A 24,777-nucleotide genomic window follows, 5' to 3' on the forward strand; every position below is an offset into this window, starting at 1 on the left:
ACTGGGGATGTGCCCACAACCAAGGTACATGCCCTTGACCGGAATCGAACCTGGGACCATTCAGTCCGCAGGCCGACACTCTATCCACTGAGCCAAACCGGTTAGGGCTTGTCCCTCTATTTTAAAGACATCACCAATAACACCACTCACAAGTTAATACTTTTATTCTTCACCTTCTGGACAAAAAAGATAAGAGTAAGGACTTAGGTTTCCAATAGACTACGACCTGGGCTAAGCCAGCCTCAAGGGTTAGTTCCTTATCTGTAGAAATGGGTTCATTGCAGGGACAGCTCAGAATGTCCTGGTTAGCCCCCTGGTTCGGTGCTGGTCCCAACACTACTGTGGATCTCCTACTGTAGTCTATTCCAATCTTAGCTTCAGGGGAAATCAATATGAGAGCAGGAGAAAGGGAATCCTGGGGAAACGTGGCATTGGTGCTGGAGCAGAGAGAGCACCAAGTCCCAGCTCGCTGCCTCTTCCAGCTGGAGTCCTTGGGCAAGACCCATTATCCACCAGGGTCTCAGATTCTTTACCTGCCGACTGGAGGTAGCTGTCCTTCAGGGAAGACGGTATGGTTTGATGTGACATCAGACAGATTGTAGAGCACTTCTGGGCCCAACACTTAATTGTTATGTTCCCTTAGGAATGACATTAACAGCAAAGTTAATATAAGGCTTCTTATGCTCTAAGTCAGGGGTCCTCAAACTTTTTAAACAGGGGCCAGTTCACTGTCCCTCAGACCGTTGGAGGGCCGGACTATAGTTTAAAAAAAAAACTATGAACAAATTCCTATGCACACTGCACATATCTTATTTTGAAGTAAAAAAACAAAACGGGAACAAATACAATATTTGTATTTGCATGTGGCCCGTGGACCGTAGTTTGAGGACCCCTGCTCTAAGTCATTGTCCTAAGCACTATGCATGAGCATTATTCTAAGCACTCATTTCATGCTCATGGCTACCTCAGAGTCCTATTATTATGCCTGCTTTATAGATGAGAAAACTAAAATCAGAGACATTAAGTGAACTTTCCAATGTCCCACAGCTAATAATTTGTAGAATGGGGGTGGAAATCCAGGTGGTCTGGCTCCAGAATCCAAGAACTTAACCACGACACCATGCTGCCTGTCTACACATTGGCTTTAACCAGGTTATTGGAGGAGCGAGGCGATAAGTATAAGAGTGCGTTGAAAAGATTTAGAGGACTCCCATGCTAGACTCACCCTCCTAATGCATTTTGAAAGATCTGAAATGTTAATAATATGCATTATTTCTAAAATGGGATTATTTCACCAAGACTCCATTTTGACCTAATGACAATGTTCCACGCTAGGCACTGTGCCAGGTACAGGGTCAGGGGGCACAGACCCGGGGACAGAATAAATTTGTTTCTGCCCTCACAGGACTTATAGTCCAGTGGGGCAAGCAGATATTATGCAAACAGACAAATACATGTAATTATCAGCTGTGATAGATGTCAGGAAAGAACAGGATTCTTTGGGAGATCATCTTGAAGGCGCCTAATTTAGAAAGTCAAGATCAAGAAAGCCTTCTCTGAGGGAGTGACATGTAAGCAGTGGCTTAAAAGGAGATACTATTTTTGTCAAAAATTTGCCATTTGGAAGCAGAATTTGAGGTCTGAATCAGAATGTGAATTGTGGACAAGAGACAGACTCTTTCAACGTCAGGATCTGCGCAGCAGCCCTGGTTGTCTGAGTCCCTTCTGCTTCCCTGGAATAAACTGATGGGTGGCATTATATTGCTTGGCATTTACATAATACTCACAGTGCTATTGCCTTAGGACCTTGTCCAAAACTCCGTTCTATCCGTCAGAATTTGCATATTTTCCTTTGGAAACTTAAAAAAGAAAAAGAAGGTTTATTGTTCATGAGAAACATATTTGGCTCTAGAATAATTAATGTTTAAGAAAAAGATTAACAACCATAGAATTGCCTCATGGAAACAGGCCCCATATAGGTGCCCCTGCTTTTAGGAGGTATTCAACCAAGGTCAGACACAGAGAGAAGGTGCCCCGGTGGGTGCCTTTGGCGTGGTCATGGAACTGCACATCCTGTAGGGTCCCAGAGCCCAGAGTGCACTGTGCCTCTCAAAGCCCAAGTGTGTGACATCCGGACCATGACACATGCACTCCACACCCAGCTTCCTCCAGCGAGCCCTCACCAGCTTCTCTCAACCATGTAGACCCTTGCCTTTTTCAGTGCCTGAGGCATTTGTCTTTATTGCTCAACCCTCCATGGTCAGAATCACACAATTTAGTTTTTATTTTCCTCAAAGTAAGGGTTTCTTTTCTCCCCAAGAAGACTCAAATATAAACATTTCTCTCTTTTCCACGTCCAGTGCAGCTAGAGAGCAGTCCAGTTCCTGAGTAGGGGATTGAGAAAAATGAAAGAGACAGACACAGAGATAGAGAAAAAAGCTGGGCCCAGGTGGGACAGCTGTCCTCTGATGGAGAGACAGTGACCCAGAGCCCATACAGGGCGTTTATTTTATACAGTCTGATTAAAACAAAGGTGGATTAACATGTATACAAAGGTTCTTGTTTTGGCAACACTTGCTGCACCTCGAACAGCCCATTAGCTACTTAGGAAGGAATTAGGGAGGGCTACAAGGGCAGGTTAATTATGCTAGGAGAACTGCCCTCCAGACTGAGACTTGTTTGTGGCCCTGCCACAGGTCAGTCCGAGGCTTAATCCTATAGCCACTCCCTACATTCAAAGGCCTCCAAATCAAGAAAGATGGCTTCTTGTCAAGATGGAAGGGCCTCAGTCTAGTGCAAACCAACCCCTTCATTGTACAGATGAGAAAACTAAAATCTAGAGAGAGAAGTTACCCAAAGATTGAAGGTGGTTTATCACAGACCTGTGGCTGGGACCCCAGTCTTCTGATGTCTAGCTCTATACCCTGTTCTCTCTACCACAGCATCTTCCACAATGCCCGACCGTGTAAATGCACAGTAGGCCTTCAGCAATTACTGAGAATGAAAGCATTTTTGGGCATTTGATGGGATGAGGAAGAGCTAACCCCACAACCTCCAGCAGCTCAGTGGGGCAGTCCCAGGCTCTGACAGTTTCAAGAGAGAAGCCCTTGAACCTGAAAGACACAGGCTATGTTCGAATTTGACTGTAGCTAAGAGAACACAGATCTGTTGCTTCTCATTCCCTGGGGAGTCAAGAACCAGAATAAGTGTGAAGGGCAATCCTCTTAGTTCCCAGCCCTTTTATGGCATCTAGAAGGCCACTGTCCAATTATGTTAGAGAGACATCCTTCTGTCAGGTGCATGATCCAACCCAGCCCTGATGTTTGCTATTGCAAAGTCAACCTGTCTTCAAGAAACCTACTTAGCTCTTAACAAAACCTTAGTTGCCTCACAAAAGCAGACTCAGAAGGGAGTTAAAGCCATAGCATTACTTCCAGATTCACAAGGAACCAGAACTTACATGTCGCCTCAGAGCACTTTCTCATCTTCCCGTGTGCTAACTGCTTCTCAGAGAAAAAACAAACACTCAACATCTGGAAACAAGTAAGAAGAAGGTTCAGGGCTGAAGCAGGCCTCCTCCCTCCCAAATTGTAGTTATTTTCATTGCATTGCAAAGACTCTCTCTTAGTAAAGATTGCCGAATTCTCCTTCAGTCATCTTCTCCCCCATTTCAGTCTTCTCTCCTTCATGTACAGCTCCGGGCTTCTCTTTCTACTGTAGAGACACGCAGTCATGCCCAGCATCGTTGGGAAGTAGGGACCATCTTTTTCACTGGCAACAGAAACTCTGGACTGAATCATTACATTCATGATGCTCCTCTAAATAGCCTGTCTCTGAGAGAGCCACCATCATTCACTCACTTACTCCTCTTCTCATCAAATATTTATCAAACACACATGTCACATTGTCCAAGGTGCTAAGGATACTACAGGGGAATGGATGTGGCTTCAGGGAGCTTATTTCTAGCATAGGAGCATCCACTGGAGAGATCATTGTTGGCATAAAGGACCACCATGACAGTACAGGCTGCTGTGCCCATGAGTTGCCAAGAAAAATCAGTCCAGCCCAGGAAATTCTCCTCTGAAGAAGTGATATTTTAACTAAACTGAAGGAAAAATATAAGCCAGTCAGGAGAAAGGGATGGAAAAAGTTTTATCAAAAGAAAAATGCATGTGTGAATCTACCAAAGCAGAAAAAAACTTGGTGAATTTGAGTAACTGAAAGAAGATGAGGGTAGCTACTGGGAGGTAAACAGGGCAAGAGTGATGGAGGAGGAGGTGATGGGTGGCGACCAGATCATGCTAGGCCTCATGTGCCATGCGAATGAATGTAGACATTGTCTGAAGAGCTTGGGAAGCCTTTGAAAGGTTTCATCTGAGGAGTGAGATATTGGTTGCTATGTATGTAGGCAAAACAGAGGATGCAGAGAGACCAGTCAATAAGCAAGCATAGAGGCCAGCCAGATAAGAGATGGCTGTGGCGTGGTGGTTGGAGCACATGTAGAGATTGAGGGAGAGAGAGAGTCTATGGGTTTATGATGCTTGATGGTGCAACTTAACAAAATAGGGGACAGGGGGGAAGTTAAATTAGATGGAGGAATATCCAAAAGAACAGGGAGGTAGGCAGGTCTGGCACAGAAGAGAGGTTTGAGTGGAAGTTGAAACCATGGGAGAAGATTAGATTTCCATGAGAGGGGATGTAGAAGAAGGTTAGCACAGAAGTCCAAGAAGCTCCAATATTTAATGGCCAGACCCCCTGCCCCCCCCCCACAAAAGCCTTCAATTAAGTTTCAGATGGAACAAAGAGAGAGAATGTTAATAAAAATATAGTGGCCAACTGTGTCAAATCCTGCTGTTAAGTCAAGTAAGTTAAGATTTTAAAGTCTGTCTGTATTTGGCACCCTGGAGGTCATTTACAACTTTATAAAAGCTTTGGTGAAAGGGGCTGGGGGAGACATATTAGAGTGTGTTGCGGGGTAATAACATGTATTAAAAGATGCATTTGTCATGTGTGTTCTTTGTGATATTATGCCATCTAGTTAAATCTGATGCTAGGGGACCCTAGTATCCCTAAAAACCTTAAGCAATGATGAAATCACCTAAATTCTACTGTCCATCAGGACTTTACCAATGGCAAGGAATTGTCTATATGGTGATTTCAATATTCTTGTTGAAGCTTGCACTTTATCTTTACAAAATCTTTGGTTTTTTTTAAATATACCTGGGCATGTTAAGCCACCATTTTAAAATTTATAACTCGCAGTGCTTGTCAGGCCCTCTCCCCCACAAATTCTGGAGGTCTGTTAGTGATATATTTTGATGGGATCCTGCTGAATAGAACAGGAATTCTGTTGGGGGGGGGAGGTATTGAGAATAGGAGAAAGGAAGTAGATTCTGTATGTTTTAAATAACTCTTATCCACAGCATGGATCCCATTCAAATTCTTGAATCTATTATAATTTGTATCACCTCATTAAATAAACACTTTTATTTTGAGCAGCTGCACCATATTCAAAAGTATCACACCAAAAATGGGGGATGGAGAAAGTGGAAACGTTATGAGTTTTTTATATTGTGTTTAATTGTAAATGATCTCACATGTTTATTTAGTTTATATGCTGAGAGTTAGTGATGTGGCATTGAAACAGGCTAAGTGGCTACTGGCTATTAAATCGCACGCATAATGGGAAATATTAAAGTCTATATTGTGCATTTGTACAGCACTTAGCGTACAAAATGCTTTCACGTACATTTATTTGATTCTCCCAACAACAGTGTCAAATTAGCAGGGCTGATGTTATCATCTTCAGTTTATAAATCAAAGATGTGAGACTCAGAGAATTGAATTAAAAAACCTAGTTAAAGTCAGAATTCAAGTTTCCTGTCACCAAGCCCAGTACTATTTTGATAAAATCACACGACTTCTCTGGGTTTTCTGAATAATGAGAACTCAAAGTCTCTAGATCTGACTCAATCAACCATCCTGAGTTTCTGGGTCCGTAACATTCCCAGATCACGTGGTGAGGAACTTGCTTTCTTCCTTAGGGAAGATGTTCCCTCCTTATGGTCTCATTTTCAATGGGTTCAGAGAGAGGGGAGGGAGGCAGAGACCCCGGAGAAAGAAATGCCTTCCTCCTCTTTGACTTTGGATCTCCATTCTGGTGGGCAGAGATGTTTAGATTAAATGCCTTTTAGGCTCTTTCCCAAACTGTCAAATTCCTTTCTTCCTTGAATTACTTATTTCTTCAACTTTAACCCCTACAGCAACTGTTATTCTCAGCACTTCAGCCTGCACACTCACTCAGCACTACAAACAGATCAGCTCCCCACCAAGCCTCACAGAAAAAACCATTCCCACTCAGCTCCCATCCTATCTGGCTCTTTCAGAACCACAGACAGACTGTGCACTTTCCTCCACACTGTAAACACCTTGGTTACATCCCGTCCCTGGACAACAGACTAGCTGGCTATTATTTCTGGATCATTCGAAGGTAAATTATGTTCAGCCAGGATTCCCCTAGCTTCCTTCCTTTAGCACCAGAGGCAAGTCAGGACTATTCAACTTTAAAGATGGCTCAGTGATATTTTTCTAGTGCTACAGATAGCTAAGACTCAATATCTGACGGCTGGGCAGGATTATGGATAGTGTGGTCTCACTTTCATCACCACAAACAGCTCATTATACTTTCCCAGTGGCATAGCTACTTCAAATCCTCTCTCTTCTCTGGGCAGCTTGCTTACATGTCCAGTGCCCTGATGCTCCTAGCAGAAGCCTAACAATTAAAATTTCAGGACAATGGACAGCTCAGCGAGACATACCTGACTATCTATCATGCTGACATCTCAAGGACTTTTCTAAGTCTTGTCTGGTCACATCCTCCAAAACAGGGACATTTGATTCTATTATCAGTAATCCTAGTGCTGAAGCTAACTCAGTCCATGAACTAGAGTGCCTAAGCACACTCTCCTTTCACCTTGGAGAACATTGTACCAATCAGGGTGGATTTGGGGAACTCTAAGACTTAAGTTGTTATTAAACAGAAAACGCTTTTTTCTTTAGTAACATGGGAAATGGTCAGTTTCTACCATCCTGGTCTCATAGTTCAGGTACTTTTCGTTTCTCTGTCCTGTTTCCTCCAAACCCTATCCTGGTAGCAGATGAAAAGCTCTAGCAATGTTCCATAAATATCTGATACATACACATTCAGGATCCCTTGAGTTTATTCATTCATTTATTACACAAATATTTGTGGATCACCTAGTACCGTGGTCGGCAAACCGTGGCTTGTGAGCCACATGCGACTCTTTGGCCCCTTGAGTGTGGCTCTTCCACAAAATACCACGTGCAGGCGCATGTACAGTGCGATTGAAACTTCGTGGCCCATGCGCAGAAGACTAACCTAGTATGTGCCAAGCACTGTTCTCATATTAAGAGTTGAACAGTTAACCAGAGACAAAAATCCATAATTTTAGGAAGCAAAAATTATAGTTGAAGGAGATGTGCCGACCACTGACCTAGTATGTGCCAAGCACTGTTCTCATGTTAAGAGTTGAACAGTTAGCCAGAGGCAAAAATTCATAATTTTAGGAAGCAAAAATTATAGTTGAAGGAGATCGATAGTAAACTAATAAAATGCTGATGTTTGTTGGTTAAAAGATTTAAGAGAAAAAAATGAAAAATGTAAAGGGAGTGGCCAGGAGCTGTTGTTTGGGAAGGGGTGGGCAGTGGAGGCTTCTCTAACAAGCTGGTATTTGAATGAACCATGTGGTTATTAATGGGAAGAGAATACCAGGCCGAGAGAAGAACAAGTCCAAAAAGCTTGAGGCAAGAGTGTGCTTGGCGTGTCCAAAAAACAGCAAGGTGGTTCCTGTGGGGACCAGGTTCCAGTGAGCAAGAAAGAGAATGATATGAGATGAGCTCAAAGATTAACTTTATGGGAACATACTTCAAGGCATTTTGTATTGCTGACAGTATTACAGATGTCCCCCAATTCTTCCCCTTTGCCCACCTCCTCCCAGTCCCTGTCCCACCCCAGGCCTTGTTTTTAAAAGATCATTCTTACTACTTCAAAATGTATAGACTGCAAGGATTTGAGTTCAGAAGAAAGGCCCAGATTTAGCAACCCAGGCAAGATATGATGGTGAATCAGACTATGGTAGCAGTGGCTGTGATGAGAAGTAGACAGCTAGATTTCAGAAGCAGGGTCATTAGAATTTTCTGAGGGACCAAATGTGAGATTTGAGAGAGAGAGAAGTAATGTCTAGTTCCAAAGTTTCAAGAACTGGGGCTTGAACTGCTGGAAGTTCTTGATTTATTGAAATAAAGATGACTAAGGGAAGAGCACAGTTGGGGTAAAGAAATTAATAGGCTCTATAGACATCCTGGTGAGGGATAGTGAGCAGACAGTTGACTATAAGAATTTGGAATGTAGTTGAAAGGCCTAGACTGGAGATACAAATTTAAATTTGTGTTTCAAATGTGATTCCAGAGTACTCATGTCATCATCATAACTTAAATCTTTTTCTCCTCTGGAAAGTGTCTGCCTGGAAAGCTGGCCAGAATAGTTTACTTAGACTCAGAGCTACATAACCCAAAGGTTATGAGTCTATAGCCTATTTACTGCTATACCCATGGAGACTAAGACAATGTCTGGCATAAGGGAGGAAATGACATAGACAGAGGCATAAAGGTGGACCCCTAAGTTTCCACCTTAGACAAAATGGTTATTCAATTTATTGAAATAAGTAACATAGGAGGAGGAGAAGTTGGGATGGGAGAAGATAGAGTGATCATGGGAGAAATGATTTGGAGGTATTCATGAAGCATTCAATAGGCATTGAATGTACTTCATTTGTACAAAGGCATTGGACTAGTGGGTCTGGAGTTCAGAAGGAAGGCCCAGATTTAGGATCACCTGCATGAAAATGATAGCTTTGGTTGTATACAAGTTAATGAGAGCATGAGAAGATGTCATCCTACCATGGATGGGGGAGCCAACACTTGCACCTACTACTCAGGCTCTGGAAACACAATAATTTCCTGTTTGCCCACATCATGTCTGAACCAAATGCTACAATAGTGGAGAAAGTCTTCTCTTGGATTCTAAGTCTCAGTGAGCTGTATAATACAAGGAGGCTGTTCTCTGAGGTCTCTTGAAGCCTCACCAAATCTGAATGTATTCAGTTCAGTCCCTGCCTCACTCACTTCCCAGAGTTCTCCAAGGATGCCCCCAGTCAGTAGGTTCCAGAGCTGCTCCAGCCAGCCAGACCCATCCCAGAAATGGGAGAACACTGGGTATGGAATCAAAAGACTCAGAGACAAGCTTGTTTAGTCCAATTAATATCTTTATAACCTAAAGTAAGCACACACCCTAATAGTTCTTATTTCTCTCATATGTAAGAAAATACCTTCTAGTCCAGCCAATGTGGACCAGTTGGCTGAGTGTTGTCCCATGAACCAAGAGGTCACCAGTTTGATTCCCAGTCAGGGCACATGCCCAGGTTGTGGGCTTGGTCCCCAGTGTGGGGCCTGAAGAAGGCAGCCAATCAATGATTCTCTCTCATCACTGATGTTTCTATCTCTTTCCCTATCCCTTCCTCTCTCTGAAATCAATAACAATATATTTACACACACACACACGCACGCACGCACACACACACACACGCGTGCATGCGCGCACACACACACGTCTGAAGAGTCAGAGTTCCTTGGAATGATCACTCAACAAGAACCCACCATTTGGTGCTGGGTCTCTTCTTCCCTAACACAGCCAACATTAACTTGTGACCTGTCTCCAGAATCCAGGAGGGCTTTCCCCAAAGCTCTGGAGCTGTGGGAGTAGGTCATCCGCTCCTGCCCTGATCCTATAACCCTGACCTGTACTCTTTCTCACATTCACAGTTGCAGAGGCTTCCAGTGCCTCTCAAAGGTAGAACACCTTCAGCAGCTTCTGCAATGAGCTCGTAAAAAATCAACTTCCTGCCCAGCCAGCGTGGCTCAGTGGTTGAACATCGACCTATGAGCCAGGAGGTCACGGTTCAATTCCTGGTCAGGGCACATGCCCAGCTTGTGGGCTCAACCCCCAGTAAGGGGGGTGCATGAGGCAGCTGATCAATGATTCTCTCTCATCTTTGATGTTTCTAACTCCCTCTCTTTTCCTCTCTCTGAAATCAATACAAATATATTCTTTTAAAATGCATCTTCCTGGCCCTCACCTCGGGGCCAGTAAATGAGCATTTTTGCAGGCAGGGTCCAGGAATCTGAATCTTAACTTGCTCCCTCTGTGACTAACGATGTTTGGCATTTGGAGATCATGCTACTAGAAGAGGTGAGAAAACTACATTTTCCTCAGAGCCAGTGGCTATTGCAGAGAACTAGGAAAATAGATGCTTGTTGTAAGAGCTTCAGATCTAGCTTCTCTAGAGAAAGTAGAGAAAATGCCCCAGGGAGACTGTTCTACCCATCTGTGATGGCAAGCCATCCTGTTTGCTTCCAGACTAGTGCTAGGAGGGGCAGGATTTCTGAGAACATTGTGCTCCACAGGGTCATTGGAGTGCCTTCCAGGCTTTGTGGACCATGGTGGACCAGAGTCCCAGAGACCCTGCCTGGCTGCATTAGGGACCATGTGTTAGGTCAGGATTTTGCAAACTTATAGGACCAGAGTACAATTTTTAAACTCCTCACCTGAGGATATGTTTGTTTATCTTAGAGAGAGAGGAAAGGTGGGGCAGTGGGGGGTGGAGGGAGAGAGCTAGAGAGAAACATCGATGTGAGAAAAACATTGGTCCGTTGTCTCCATACATGCCCTGACCAGGGATTGAACCATCGTCTTTTTTGTGTATAAGACGACACTCCAACCAACTAAGCCACCCGGCTGGGTGCCCAGAGAACAATTTTAAAATCATCCTGGCCAGTTAAGTCATCAGTAGGCTCTCAAATGTTAGTACATTTAGATTAAAATAAAATAGCAAAAATGGGCTCAGGAATCAATCACCTGAAGGAACAACCAAAATCTTATTTATATTATTTTTTTAAAGAAAAATCTTTTTATTAGAAGAAAAAGCAACCAACTAGAAAAGTTAACGAATTTATTTTATTTGGAACAAAAATTTACAAATATGCTGCAAACCAGAGCATCAAGCTGCCAGCACTCTCAATGGTTAAGTGTAGCCGTGTTTGCAGTGAGCTAGGCCTTCTCCTTAGCCGCCTGCCATGTCCAGAAATAACTGTCACTTCTTAAAAGCACTCCATTATAGAATAAAAAGAACAGAAAAACATGTTAGTGTCTTCCAGCCTTTCTGACAAATGCATTTCAAGGGGGGAATTTGGCAGCATTGTTTATCCCGCAGACCACCTATTTGCAGTGCACTAAAATTCTGCAGAAGGCATTGGGGGAAATGCAGGATTAGATAAATCCTCTCCGAAGGCTCTGAGCGGAAACCCCTGTGACTGATCAGGCACTGTGAGTGCTGGGAGCTGCTGCGGGAGGAATATCTGTAGGCCTGTGTCTGGCTCCAGGGAGCTGAACCAGAGAGGGAACCCACTGCAGAGAAGAAAGCACTGACCCTGTAGCTAATCTCCTCTGCCCACCGCAGAGTTTAGTATGAGGGTTGCTTCATCTTCCTCCAGAGAGTCCTGCAGGCTCTGGATGATATAGGCTCTTCAGAGGAGCAATGGGGAAAGACCCTCTCTTGCCTGACATTAAGAGGGCAAAGGGAAGCAAATAGCCCTGTTGGCTCATCTTGAGAGGGCTGAATGTCCACCAAATAGAGAGGCTGGTTTATTAGTAACAGCTCCTGGGCTGGAGAGAATACACCTGCAAGTACTCGGGTGGGTGGACTGTTTCAAAGCCAAGGCTGAGCTTGGATTGGCTCTTCCCCAGCTATCAATCCATGAGGTGAATCCCAAGCCCAGACTAATTCTACAATACATAGGTCCAATATGGCTGCTTCACAAGGAGCATGCCTTCCCCACTGCATTGAAATGGACTCAGAAATAAGGATTCCCAGTTAGCTGAGCAAAGCCCAGGAATGTAGCAGGCACTATCTGCACCTTGCCAGATACCTTTCAGGTTGTGAGAAGAGAGAAGGAGGAAAGGACGGTGTGGGGTCAGGTAAGTAAGAGGTTTGGGGGCATGAAGTTAAGGGAGTTCCGTTTTCTTCATGAAGCAGGGAACATGGTCATTGTCTTTCTACAAAGAGGAATAGGAAATACTCAGAAAAGATGAGCAGTATTTGAAATATCTGAGTAGAAGAAACTGCTGCCTAGGGAAATGACATGATTTCCAAGCAGCATGATGCTCTCCCTCACCCCTCAGCAGTCCCGATTCAGAGAAACCTGAATTAGACTCATGTAGGTTGATGCAGGCTTGGTATTTAGGATAAGGACAAGGGACAAATGGGGGACCAGAAGGTCTGATCTGAATATGGAAAGAAGTCTTCGGCCATGGACAAAGAAAAAGTAGCCTGGAGTTCATGGAGGGGGAAAACATGGAAAATGTCAATAAATGGAAGGTTGTGGTCAGTCCCTTCACCTCCTTTTATCCAGTCTTCCCCACCCACCTCTCCTCTGAAATCTGTCAGTCTGTTCCATGTGTCCATGCCTCTGGTTCTATTTTGTTTATCAGTTTAAAAGATTAGCCAAAGAACATATATGCATAGTCCATGGGCACAGACAACAGCGAGGTGAAGGCCAGGGCTGGGGCTGGGTGGAGGTGGACAAAGAGGGGGACAATGGGGATCATCTGTAATAGTGTCAACGATTACAAAAATAAGGTTGTGGTCAGAAAGTAGGATGAGACTAAAGGTAAAGTAGATCATGGAGTGAAGTCTTTGATGAATGTGGGAGAGTGCCTATTGCTCAGTAGTCATAGAAATGAAGACAGAAGGCAGTATGGCTAAATGTGGTGGTGGTGGTGGTGGTGGTTGGTGGTGGTGGTTGTTGGTGGTTGTGGGTGATGGTTGGTGATGGCTGTGGTTGGTGGCAGTGGTAGGTGGTGGTGGTGGTTGGTGGTGGTTGTGGTTGGTGGTTGTGGGTGATGGTTGGTGATGGCTGTGGTTGGTGGCAGTGGTAGGTGGTGGTGGTGGTTGGTGGTGGTGGTTGTTGGTGGTTGTGGGTGATGGTTGGTGATGGCTGTGGTTGGTGGCAGTGGTAGGTGGTGGTGGTGGTTGGTGGTGGTTGTGGTTGGTGGTAGTGGATGGTGGTGGTGGTTGTTGTTGGTGGTGGTTGTGGTTGGTGGTAGTGGTAGGTGGTGGTGGTGGTGGTTGGTGGTGGTTGTGGTTGGTGGTGGTGGTTGGTGATGGCTGTGGTTGGTGGTAGTGGTAGGTGGTGGTGGTGGTTGTTGTTGGTGGTGGTGTGTTACAAAATGAGGAAGGAGCAATGACCTAGAAGCTCATGGAGAGCACAGACTCACCCCTGCAGTACCTGGAGTAGGATGGAACAAACAGCCTCCCTAAGAGCAGTGCAGGGGCTGTAGGGTCCTGGGGGGAGCTTAGTGAGGGTTAAGGAATAGGAGAGGTGAGTGGGGCACTGTTTAGTAAGAAAGGTGGGAGGGATGGGAGGAAGAGGGCCAGTGGGCAGACTGTTACCTCTCTATGGTGATGTCCACTCTCATAAAAGTATAAATTCTTCCTAAAGAAGAATGAGAAGATGGAATTCCCCCTTGGGTCCCTGGAAACTACCAACTTCCGTCGATTCACTCCAGAGTCCCTGGTGGAGATTGAAAAGAGAATTGCGGCCAAGCAGGCAGCAAAAAAAGCCAAAGGTAAGCAGAGTGAGCACAAGTGGAAGCAGAAGCTGAAGCAGAAGGACCAAGAGGAGAAGCCTCGGCCCCAGCTTGACCTGAAAGCGTGCAACCAGCTGCCCAAGTTCTATGGTGAACTCCCTGCAGAGCTGGTCGGGGAGCCCCTGGAGGATCTGGACCCCTTCTACAGTGCACACAGGGTAAGGGCTACTGGCTGGAACAGCTGTTCTCTGCTCTGGGAGAGGAAGCCTCTGTCCCCACTCAGCCCAGGGAGTCCTTCTGCATCTTGGGTGATGTGGTTGTCAGCTAGACTCAGTCAATGGGAAAGAAATGTAACTCACCTCTTTGACGTTCTCTTTGAATCTGTATGGTACTTATGGTAGAGGCTAATGAAACCCGAATCCTCAAAAGCAGTGAGAACTATTGTGGAGGTTTCAGAGGAAGTGGCTGTTCCCTTGGATGAGTTCTGGCCTAGGATCTCTAGAGATGATGGCTCTCTTTGCAAGCGGGGAGCAGAGATCTTGTGGGGAGGGGAGAGTAGGCAAGGGGATCAGAAATAAGGATGATTTAAACCAGTGGTCCTCAAAGTATGAGCTCGGAAATCCTGGGATTCTCAGAACTCTTTTAATGAGTTCTGCAGATCAACACTATTACATAAGAATACTTAGATGTCATTTGTCTTTTTTACTCATGCTCTTTTGTGAGCATATAATAGTAAACAGAGGTATTGATGGGGGAATGACATCATTAGACTAACAGCTACTAGAACTTGTGCTTATCTATTCCCGTGTTTTAAAATGTCCTACATTTTCAATTTCTAATAGTATATGTACACAAACATGTATGTATACATACACACTCACACACATAAACACACACACACACACACACACACACAACAAACATGTATGTATACACACACACACACACACACGGTATAAGCAAAAAGGTATAAACACTACCAAAAGCTCTTTGGAGTCCCCGATAATTTTTGCATTCAAAAGTTTGAGAACCAATCATTTGAGCAAGAGCTGTTCCATGACAATTACCCTGTTTGTATGGTATCTTAAGTGTTCTCCGCTTAAATGGTGTATGAATGTTTGGGAGTTGGGAGGGTCAGGTAGTGTTCTCCGCAGCTGGAAAAAAATGGTGTATGAATGTTTGGGAGTTGGGAGGGTCAGGAATCAGCCATCTCCAGTATGGTTTGTGGAGGAAATAAAGGCACTGGACTGTCTTCCTCCCTCCTCTCATCTGCCAGAGCCCTCACCCTCCAAGACGCTCAGAGGAGGGTTTAAAAGGGAAGACCTAGGAGGTGGAGGACAGAAGGGACATCACGGGACCAGAGAGATCCACTAATTAGAAGAAAAATTAAATGCCACCAGAACTCCAGCCCTGGGCATGATGCATCTTAGCTGCTCCTTGGTCAGCTGCCTGTCTACTGGGCACTTGCAGTGCATTCATTATGATGCACCATCAGCCACGAGGCCTGGGGCCTTGCTGGGAGGGTGGGGGTATGGCTGTGAGCCCCTGATCCTCCCTAACTCTCTGCTTCTCCATTGGGCTCTCACTGATCCATGGTTCCCAGACCCTCTTGCTCATGAGCCTGAGATGATGCCACTCGTGCTCAAGAACATGGTTGTGTGAGGACGTGTGTTTCTCATTGGCGGTGCCCTTCTGTTATGTTTTTTTTTTGTAGACGTTTATGGTGCTGAACAAAGGAAGGACCATTTCCCGGTTTAGTGCCACTCGGGCCCTGTGGTTATTCAGTCCTTTCAACCCGGTCAGAAGAACAGCCATCAAAGTGTCTGTCCACTCATATCCTTTGCACGGTTGATTCTGCCACATGTTAGAATCAGGCCTTGCCCACTGTGTCTAGTACCCGCTTCAGAGGTTAGCAATAGAGCCTTCCTCTCATCAAATCCCTTTTTCAGTCATTATATTGAAAAAACTGTTTGTGGCTTTAATGTATCCAACACCTGAAAGCAGTCCCAAGGCCGAGGAGGTCTTCATGCCACCCAGAGATGGGGCTGGGTTCACCTACACCAGTATGGACACACCTCTGGATGCACATCTTGGGAAATGTTCTCTCTATGAGGAGAGCTTTGCTGATATGCCAGGCAAAGTCTCACCGTATGTGGTCGGCTCTTCCCACAACATAAAGACCAGTGAAAGGGCCCTAAGCCTTCTTTGGGCCAATGAGATAGGCATGGTATGTCTGAGCCCTAGCCATGCTGGGAAGTGGCTGCTTATTGGGCAAAGGAGCAGCACTTCCCAGAGGGCCAAGAGAACAGACAGCAATGGGCAGAGGGTAGGTTGTCTCAATGGGCCCCCACTGGTCATGTGGCACTGCCAATGGCATAAGTTACCACCAAACTACCAGCAGGTTGAAATTGTCAGTAGCCCAAGGTTCCTGCCATTGGAGAATGTAATGATTAGAGCTACATTGATCAAATGTCTGTATATATTTAGGTAGCGTCAGGAGCTGGCTTCAGGTTTCTGTTGTGGGGGTAGGAGATGGGGTTTTTTGTTTGTATATTTTTCCCAAGACCAGTCACACTAGTACAAATAAGAGACTTTGGCTTGGTTTCCAGGGATCTTCCCTGGTGACTGTCCAAGTTGGATGTTCCAGAGTTGATTTCAGCTCTGGCTTCCAGGAGGTTGACTTGCAAGAACAGCCTTGCTTCAGCTGCCTGGCAGGTGGTACCAGCCTCTCCCTAGGAGGCTCCAGGAAAAAGAGCTCTCTCCCTGCACCCTGGGGCAGCTCGCAGGATCGCCGGGCAGCTCCCACCGAGCTGGTACCCCTGGCACGGGGATCTCAACATGAAACTGCTGCCGCAGGAAGTTGCATTGCAATTTCCTTTTCCTTGCTTTATGGTTAACCAGTGGGAAGTATATTTTCTTAATTGAATCTTGGATTTCTTGATTCTACAGAGAATTTTCATGATAATAGTAGGCTCCCATTTGCTATATACCCGCTAAGTGTCGACACTCTCGTAGGCACAGAAACCCTTGAAGCAGGGATTAACCTCCCCATTTTGCAGATAATAAAACTGACACTCAGAGGCATTAAGTAAAGTTTCCAAGGTCACTCCGCTTGTTAAAAATGTCCATCCTCCATCCTGCTTGGAGCAGTCTCAACAATAAGGAAGTAGGCAGCTAATGAAAATGAATTAGGGTAATTTATTCTCTCAGTATGTCATCTCTACTAGCGTTTTCCTTATTTGTAATTTTATGTACAATTACATTAAATTACAAATAAAGAAAAACAGCAAATACACAAAATTTTCTCCATGTATCCTGGTTGAATTACATCTAAATAAGTAAGAAACAGCTAATTAGAAATAAAATCACTTTAAAGAACCAAGTGCCAGGAAATATTCTTTTTTATTATTGTTGACAGTATTACAGATGTCCCCCATTTCCACCTCTTTGCTCCCCGCTACCCAGCCACCACCCCACCCCAGACCTTCCCCACACTATTGCCTGTGTCCATGGATTATGCATATTCTTTTTATCTTGATATTTTATGAATAAATAACTATGTAGAGGGTCTACTCATCACAGACTTATCAAAATCTGCATTTCTGGATGTAAATCTCAGGAACTTGGGTAGCTCTACCCCCAAAAGATACTCTTTAAGGTGTGGGATTCTCACTGTCCTATTATTACTATTTCATCAAAATTATAATTCTAATCAAATTCACTATGAATGTTTTTATAAGTAATATTATACATAATATATCATATTACTTTTAAAAGTTTTTGGAATTGAAGATATAATTTTACATTAATTCTTGGGTTAACATCCCCCCTTCCATGTGAATACATTTCTTACTTTAATTGCAAGTCAACAGGAAAATGTGGCTTAATTAGTAGACTTTTCCTTTTTAAAATAGAAGTGTTCCTAAGTAACTATGAGACAGGGCACATTAAAGACATTTACACAAAACACACACACACACACACACACACACACACACACACACCTAAAATAGATTTAAATAGTTCTGCTCAAGCTGAAATTATGAAAGATGAGCGGTTCACTCTCTCCCTGTAGGTCAAGTTCATCATCAGGCTTTATTTTTCTTCAGGAAGGAATTGTCAAGAACCCAGCTAGTTCTGAGAAAAATGTCCAAAGGGAGACATTGATTGTTGGATTTTCTCCACCAACATTTTCCTCATCTATTTAGCCCTCCCACTTGCCTTCCTGTTCAGTGTCCCCTTCCACTTCTGATAACCCCCTTGCCCAACCTCTCCTCTAAGAGTCTCCTCTCTGGCTGTTCAGAGCTCCCACCACAGCCTAATCCTACTTGGAATTTCCACCTCGAACCAGCATTTCACTTCCTGTGCCTGCCTCCTCCGTTCCTGGCCAGAAGTCCACTTCTTCAGCCAAGTTAGGAAAACAACCTGACTAATCTAATTTCCATGGAAGCTTGTAGGCCTCCCATTATTTCTAAGTTCCCAGGAGCATTCTCTTTGTCTTTTAGGGGAAGAGAGACATTGATGGATGAAGCTTCAGGGTATATTGTAAAGTGAAGTGAAGCCTTCAGGGCAGAAGGACATTTTGGAAGAAAGGTTCTGTTTCCTTTCAGCTTGCTCAGGGTTCTCTTAGCAAACGCCCTGAGTTCACATCTTGGCATCAGGGTTGACTAGCTGTGTGAGCAGGGAAAAATTACCTAAGCTTTATCAGCCTGTTTTCTTAGCTCCAAAATGTAGATAATAATATCCACCTATAGGGTAATTGTGTTGGAAAAAATGTGGACGAAGTACTCAGCCCATAGTAGGCACTCAGGAAATGTTCCTGGTTATTAAGCGACAAGACCATGAAGCCAATCCTAGCTAACAGGTGTGAATTTCATCATTCAGCATCACCGTGGTCACAGATGCCATCGGGGAAGCACGGTGACTCTCAGCTTTTCCTTAACCCAGCCTCTCAGGTGGTTCAGCACATTTATCACAATCACGATCGTGGTCAACTGTGTGTGCATGACCCGCACCGACCTTCCAGAGAAGACGGAGTGAGTAGATTTGCTGTCATTCGCTGCCTTTCCTTTTTTCCCCCTTCTTCTCTTCCTCCACGTGGCAGCTTCCCCCCCCCCCCCCCCGTTATTTATTCTGTGGGGTTTCCTTTGGGTAATGTGGGATCCTATTGTTTATCTGACTTTGTAATGGTCATATATCTTCTCTGTAGATTTTGCTTCATATGATTCTCAGCTTTAAAGAGCTATACATTAGTGGTTCTCAACCTTGGCTGTGCATTGGAATCTCCTGGGGAGATTTATAAAATATCGATGTTGGTATCTCAGTCTCAGAGGGTCCAATTTCTGTGATCTGGACAGATGGGGTTCCTGCCAGATATACACCCCTTCACCTGCTAGGTGCACACATGAATGAACTTTAGGGAAGGCCTACTCTTGGAAAGAGAGTCAGGAACAAAATGGAGACAGAATGAAGAACAAATATATATTTGGAATTTGTTCAGAAAATAACCCATGAATGAAGGTGGGTAAGTTATCATAGCTCATATACTTCAAAGTGACCTTAGTATTTCTGAGATTATGCTGAGTTAGCAAATGGAAACTGTAGTTTCAGAATGTGGGAACTTTCCAAAAGCATCCTACACCAAAGCTTTCTGTAAAGCTTTCTTTTTCCAACTTTCAAATTTTTCTTGCTGACGATAACATTAATATACACACAACAGGAAACATGTTCTCTTTCTATTAATAAGTTAAAGTGGGAAATCATGTGATCATCCTAATTGATGCTGAAAAATTATTTGATAAAGTTTGATATCTGCTTATGATTTAAAACTCTTGGAAAAGTAGGACTATAAGGGAATTGTACTCTGATAAAGGGTAACTACTTTAAAGAAAGCAACAAACATCATACTTAATTGTGAAAAGTGGCAAGCTTTCTCTTTGAGATCAGAAGGAAAATATAAGAAGCAAAGATGTCTGTTTTATCAGTTCTATTCAACTTCGTAAAGGGGGAAAAATAAAAAAGCAAAGGAGACTATATCCGTGACCTTAGTTTAGGGAATGATTTATTACATAGAAAATAAGAAGCATGAACCATAGAAGAAAAACCGGATACATTTTAATACATTAAAATTTAGAGTTCTGTTCATCAGAAGACTACTTTTTGAGAGTCAAAAAGCAAGCCTACTGAGCAGAAAATATTTGCAACACATATACCTACAAGGTGTTTATCCAGAATAATGAGCCGTATGAATTCACCAGAAATATGTCAGAGCAACCAATTTTAAAATGAGCCAAGATTTAAATAGATATTTCACAAAAGTAGAAATCCAAATGATCAATAAACAGATAAAATATTCTTAACCTTCTCTTAATTAAGGACATGTGAACTAAAATCACACTGAAAGATTTCTATAAGTTTGTTGGATAGAAAATTTTTTAATTGTTGACAGTGCCAAGTATTGAGAAATATATGAAGCAATAGAAGCTCATATACTGCCGGTGGGAACGCACATTTGTACAACCCTTTTGGAAAGCAGTGGATATTATCAAGTAAAGGTGAAAACACATATACACTGTGATCTCCTAATTACACTATTGGAACATTCACTCAACAGAAATAAGTACTTATGGGCACCGGGATCCAGCTATAGAAAGTTTATGAACGTTGCCTATAAATGGAAAACATTGGAAACAACCCAATGTTCATAAAGTTTTGAATACATTAAACGTCTTCATTATGTTCTGAAAGTGGGATAACGTACAGCAATGAAAATGAATACACTCTAGTGCCACACAAGGATGAGTCTCAGGAATATAATATTGAACAAAAAAGCCAGACACAAAAGACGACGTAAGTATGATTCCATTTAGACAAAATTTAAAAACAGAAAAGCAAGACTACTATGCTGTTTAGAGATGAATACGTAGGAGGTAAAAATATAAATAAAAAGGCACAAAACCCCACAAAAGTTAGGATAGTAGTAACCTCTTGGGCAGAGGTGGGAGGATGTAATCGGCAAGGGGCTTGTGGGATGCTCATGATGTTCCATTTTGTGACATGAGTAGTTTGTCATATGCTGTTATGGACTGAATTATGTCCCCCCCAAAATGTATATGTTAAAGCCCTAACTCCTCCCCTGCCCCCCCCCCCGCCCCGCCCTGGCAAGTGACTGTATTGGAGAAAGGGCCTTAAGGAGGTGATTAAGGTTAAATGAGGTCACAGGGCACAGCCATGACCCAGTAGAACTGGTACCCTTCTAAGAAGAGGAATGGACACCAGAGCCTTCTATCTGCCATGTGAGGACACAGCAAGAAATGGGACCTTAGCCAGCCAGGAAAGGGCCTTCCCCAAAGCCTGACCCTGCTGGCACCCTGATCTTTAACTGCCAGCCTCATGAACTGTGAGAAGATAAATTTTTATTGTTTTACCACTCAACCTATGGTATTTGGTTACGGAGCTGACTAATACACAAGCACTCATTTTACAACTAATTTATGTTTTATGTGCATTTTTATCGTGCATGTTACATATCAAAATTAAAAGTCTAAATACAAAGTAATTTAAAAAAAATAAATGACCAATGCGTAAAATGCAGAATACTGAAAACTATGAATCAGAAGATAGTAACTAGGTAGAGAGGTAGAGAAATGACTGTTAGTATTTTAGCTTATTGTCCTTCCCTCTCTCCCTCTCTCCCTCATAGATAGAGATAGAGATAGGTAGATGATACATAAATAGATAAAGAGATAGAGATAGAGATATATAATGTAGATATAGATATAAAGATAGAGGTAGAGATAGCAATAGAGATAGAGAGGGAAGGAGATAGAGTTCTGAAATGGCTGAGCTCAGGCATGTAAAATTTCTGTTTTTCTTCTGAACTTTTAATGCAAAGCATTTTCTCTCAAAACTAAAAGTTATTTGGGGATTCTTGTTAAACACGGAAGACAGCATGCATATGTTTTACCCCCACTCTCTCAAAATGCTGATAAAATGACAGCATGAGAACAAGAACGGTATAAATATACGAGAACAAAGGAAAGCGCAGAGGACACAAGATGTCAAAACAATCTCGGAAGACTGCAAGTGGGTGGAGGACTAGTAAAGGACTCAGCAGATCAGAGCTTGGTAAACTGCAATGCCTGCAGGGAGGGATAAAAATGAGGATGGAGGCATTTTACCCCCAAACCCCAGAGGCCCTGAAAACATTGACAGGGTATCCATAGCAAAAATTGGGAGTAGAAAGAGGAAACTGCTTCTAAAATAGCAAGAATTTAAAGAGTATTCTTTAAAGTTGGTAAATCAAGGACTGGAAAATAATTACATTTAACAATACATAGGTATGAAAAATATATTATTAAATACAATTAGATGATGGATAAAGCAGAGGGGAGCAGAAGAGAAATTAGATATTGTTTAAAGAGCTAACATACCAAGGACAGTGCATTACATAGTTTTAATTATAATTATAAATTTATATTTATAAAGGCAACCACTAGAACTAAAATAAAAACAGTACTAAATTCAGAATCATGCACCAAAATAAAGCAAGTAAGATACACCTGATAATGAAATATTTGAAAAAAGTATTAAATACATAACATAAAGTAATATAAATAGTAAACTAAAATCAAACAAATCTGTCAGGTTAATAAATATAAATGATTTGATGCACCCGTTTTTTAAATTTCATATGTATTTTTATATAACAAAGCTTTATCCAACTTCATGTTTAATAAAATATATACTGCTCAAGGGGATGCAGAAAGGTCAAAATTAAACAAAGGGCGAAGATATAAGCAAAGGTAAACAAAAGAGAGCAGGAGGCATGATCTTAATGTAAGAGAAGGTGGAAATTAGGCCAAAAATCATTAAACAGAACAAAATGTTTTTGTCTTTTTACCATTATAATTCACTACATCTTTGCAACAAATAATGTGGCAACAATCTCCATCAATCAAAAATTATGAGCATATAAGGGTAAATAGACAAAAACATTGTAAGGATGGGAAAGTTTAATTAATTTTCTTCAGCCTATGATAGGCCAAATGTATAAAAAATATACATGACATGAGTAATGTAATGAAAAGCTAGATCTGATGAACACATATTAAACTATATTCCCTGAAAAGTAGAGAATATACTGACTTTTCAAATGACCATAAAAATTGACCAAATATTAAACCACAACAAAACCTCAATAAGTTCCAAAAAGAAGAAACAATAAAGAAAACATTATTTGACCACACTGCAATAAAGTTAGAATATGATAACAAAATCAAAAAAAGGAGAGGTCTTTCATTTGTTTTGGTTTTGTGTGTGTGTGTGTGTTGTTGTTGTTGTTTTTTTAAAAAAAAAACACCTCTCTTAAAGAACTCTTAGATGACAGAAAGACTACAAACTAAAATTATAGAATTTCTAGGGAAGAAAAAACAAGTCACACTTTAATCAGAACCTATAGGGGGCAAGTAAAGATGTGCTCAGGAAATATCCATGGCAATGAAGCATAGAATATGTATCAGTCAAAAATGAAAAGAATTATTTAGATGCTTAACATAAAGCTAGACAAAAGAACAAGAAACTAATGAAAGGAAAACAGAAGTTAATAACTTAAGAGAAAAATTAGTTTGTTAGATAATAAAAAAATAAATTCAAAAGCTATGGTAAAAAAAATAGGCCCAAACCTTTATACTGAAAATTGGCAAAACATTATTGAGAGAAATTTCTAAGTACCTAAATAAATTTAAGGATATCTCATGTTAGTGCTGCCCAAATTAATTTACAGATTCCATGAAATCCCAATAAAAATCCCAGCAGCAGACATTTTGTAGAAATTGCCTGAATAGATTTTACTTGCATGGATGAAGCAAAATTTGTTTGCCTGTTGTCCTATTGACAGGCAATTATGTTGATTCTAGTCAACATAATTCTCATATTCTGCCATCACAGTTCTTCGGGGAATATCCTTACACACATACCTTTGTACGCATAATATGGGTAAACGGGAGCAATGAATTCCTAGAAGTGGAAATGCTGGGTTGTAGGGACGCACAATTTTAATTTTTGAAATATTGCCAGACTATTTTCCAAAGCTGCACCAATTTCCATTTCCACTAATTATTAAACCCATTCTTAAAAAAATTTTTTTTAAATTGATTTCAAAGAGGAAGGGAGAGGGAGAGAGAGACAGAAACATCAATGATGAGAGAGAATCGTTGGTCAGCTGCCTCCTGCACGCCCCACACTGGGGATCAAGCCCACAACCCGGGCATGTGCCCTGACCGGGAATTGAACCATGACCTCCTGGTTCATAGGTCTGTGCTCAACCACTGAGCCATGCCAGCCAGGCTTAAATCTATTCTTTATCAGATTTTTGTATTAACTAAATTGTTGACACAGTTTCCTTTATAAACACACTTTGAAAAAATATAAATGATAAAAATCTACCTAGCTGGTCCTAGTTCTAGAAATGGGTGTGACAGGTTTTGAATGGTGTTCAGTATCCTCAGCTTCACAAAAATGATCGGACTCCAGATTTTTTTTAATACAAACTGATAACAGCTCTTGGCGGTGCCCTGTGTTGCTGGGAGCCCAAAGGAAAAGAGTCAATGTCCCTGGGTTAGACGGGCTACAAGAGCATGTTGTGTATTTCTTAGTAGATATTAAACCGTAGCCAGTGAGGAATCAGAAGCTGATCCTATCGCCGTGTGGTTGATACAGTCTTTTGGACACAAGTGGTTCCCATTCCTTATCTATCCTCCCTGACACTGTACCTCCCTGAAGTGTTAGCTTTGCTCTGTTGCTGGCTGATAGAGTCAGCTCCTGCGCCCTGCCTCCCCCCCTCCCCCCCAGCCACTATCACCACCTGCCTGCCTATCTGTCTGCTTGTGGGAATATTTATATATTTATACTATACTAGAGGCCTGGCACACGAAATTCGTGAGCGGGTACGGTCCCTAGGCTGACAAAATACAGCAATTTGGTTGCAGCGAAAAGCACATTGGAAAGAATGTTTTCTCACCTGGAAAAGAGCAGGTGAAGTGAAGCTGAAGCAG

At 42.5% G+C, this 24,777-nt stretch overlaps 1 protein-coding gene across 1 annotated transcript in view; it reads left to right on the top strand.

Annotated features, from left to right (window-relative positions):
• SCN10A (sodium channel, voltage gated, type X alpha subunit) overlaps positions 1 to 24,777 on the top strand; it is a 100,657-nt gene that overhangs the window by 3,860 nt on the left and 72,020 nt on the right. Inside the window, exons 2-4 of the mRNA XM_014534926.1 lie at positions 13,636 to 13,941; positions 15,438 to 15,565; positions 18,679 to 18,759. Of these exons, the coding sequence (XP_014390412.1) occupies positions 13,648 to 13,941; positions 15,438 to 15,565; positions 18,679 to 18,759 (503 nt within the window). The 5' untranslated portion in view covers positions 13,636 to 13,647. The remainder of the gene's footprint in view (positions 1 to 13,635; positions 13,942 to 15,437; positions 15,566 to 18,678; positions 18,760 to 24,777) is intronic.

Source organism: Myotis brandtii, unplaced genomic scaffold, assembly GCF_000412655.1.
Source record: "Myotis brandtii unplaced genomic scaffold, ASM41265v1 scaffold134, whole genome shotgun sequence".
Taxonomy (NCBI): Eukaryota; Metazoa; Chordata; class Mammalia; order Chiroptera; family Vespertilionidae; genus Myotis; species Myotis brandtii.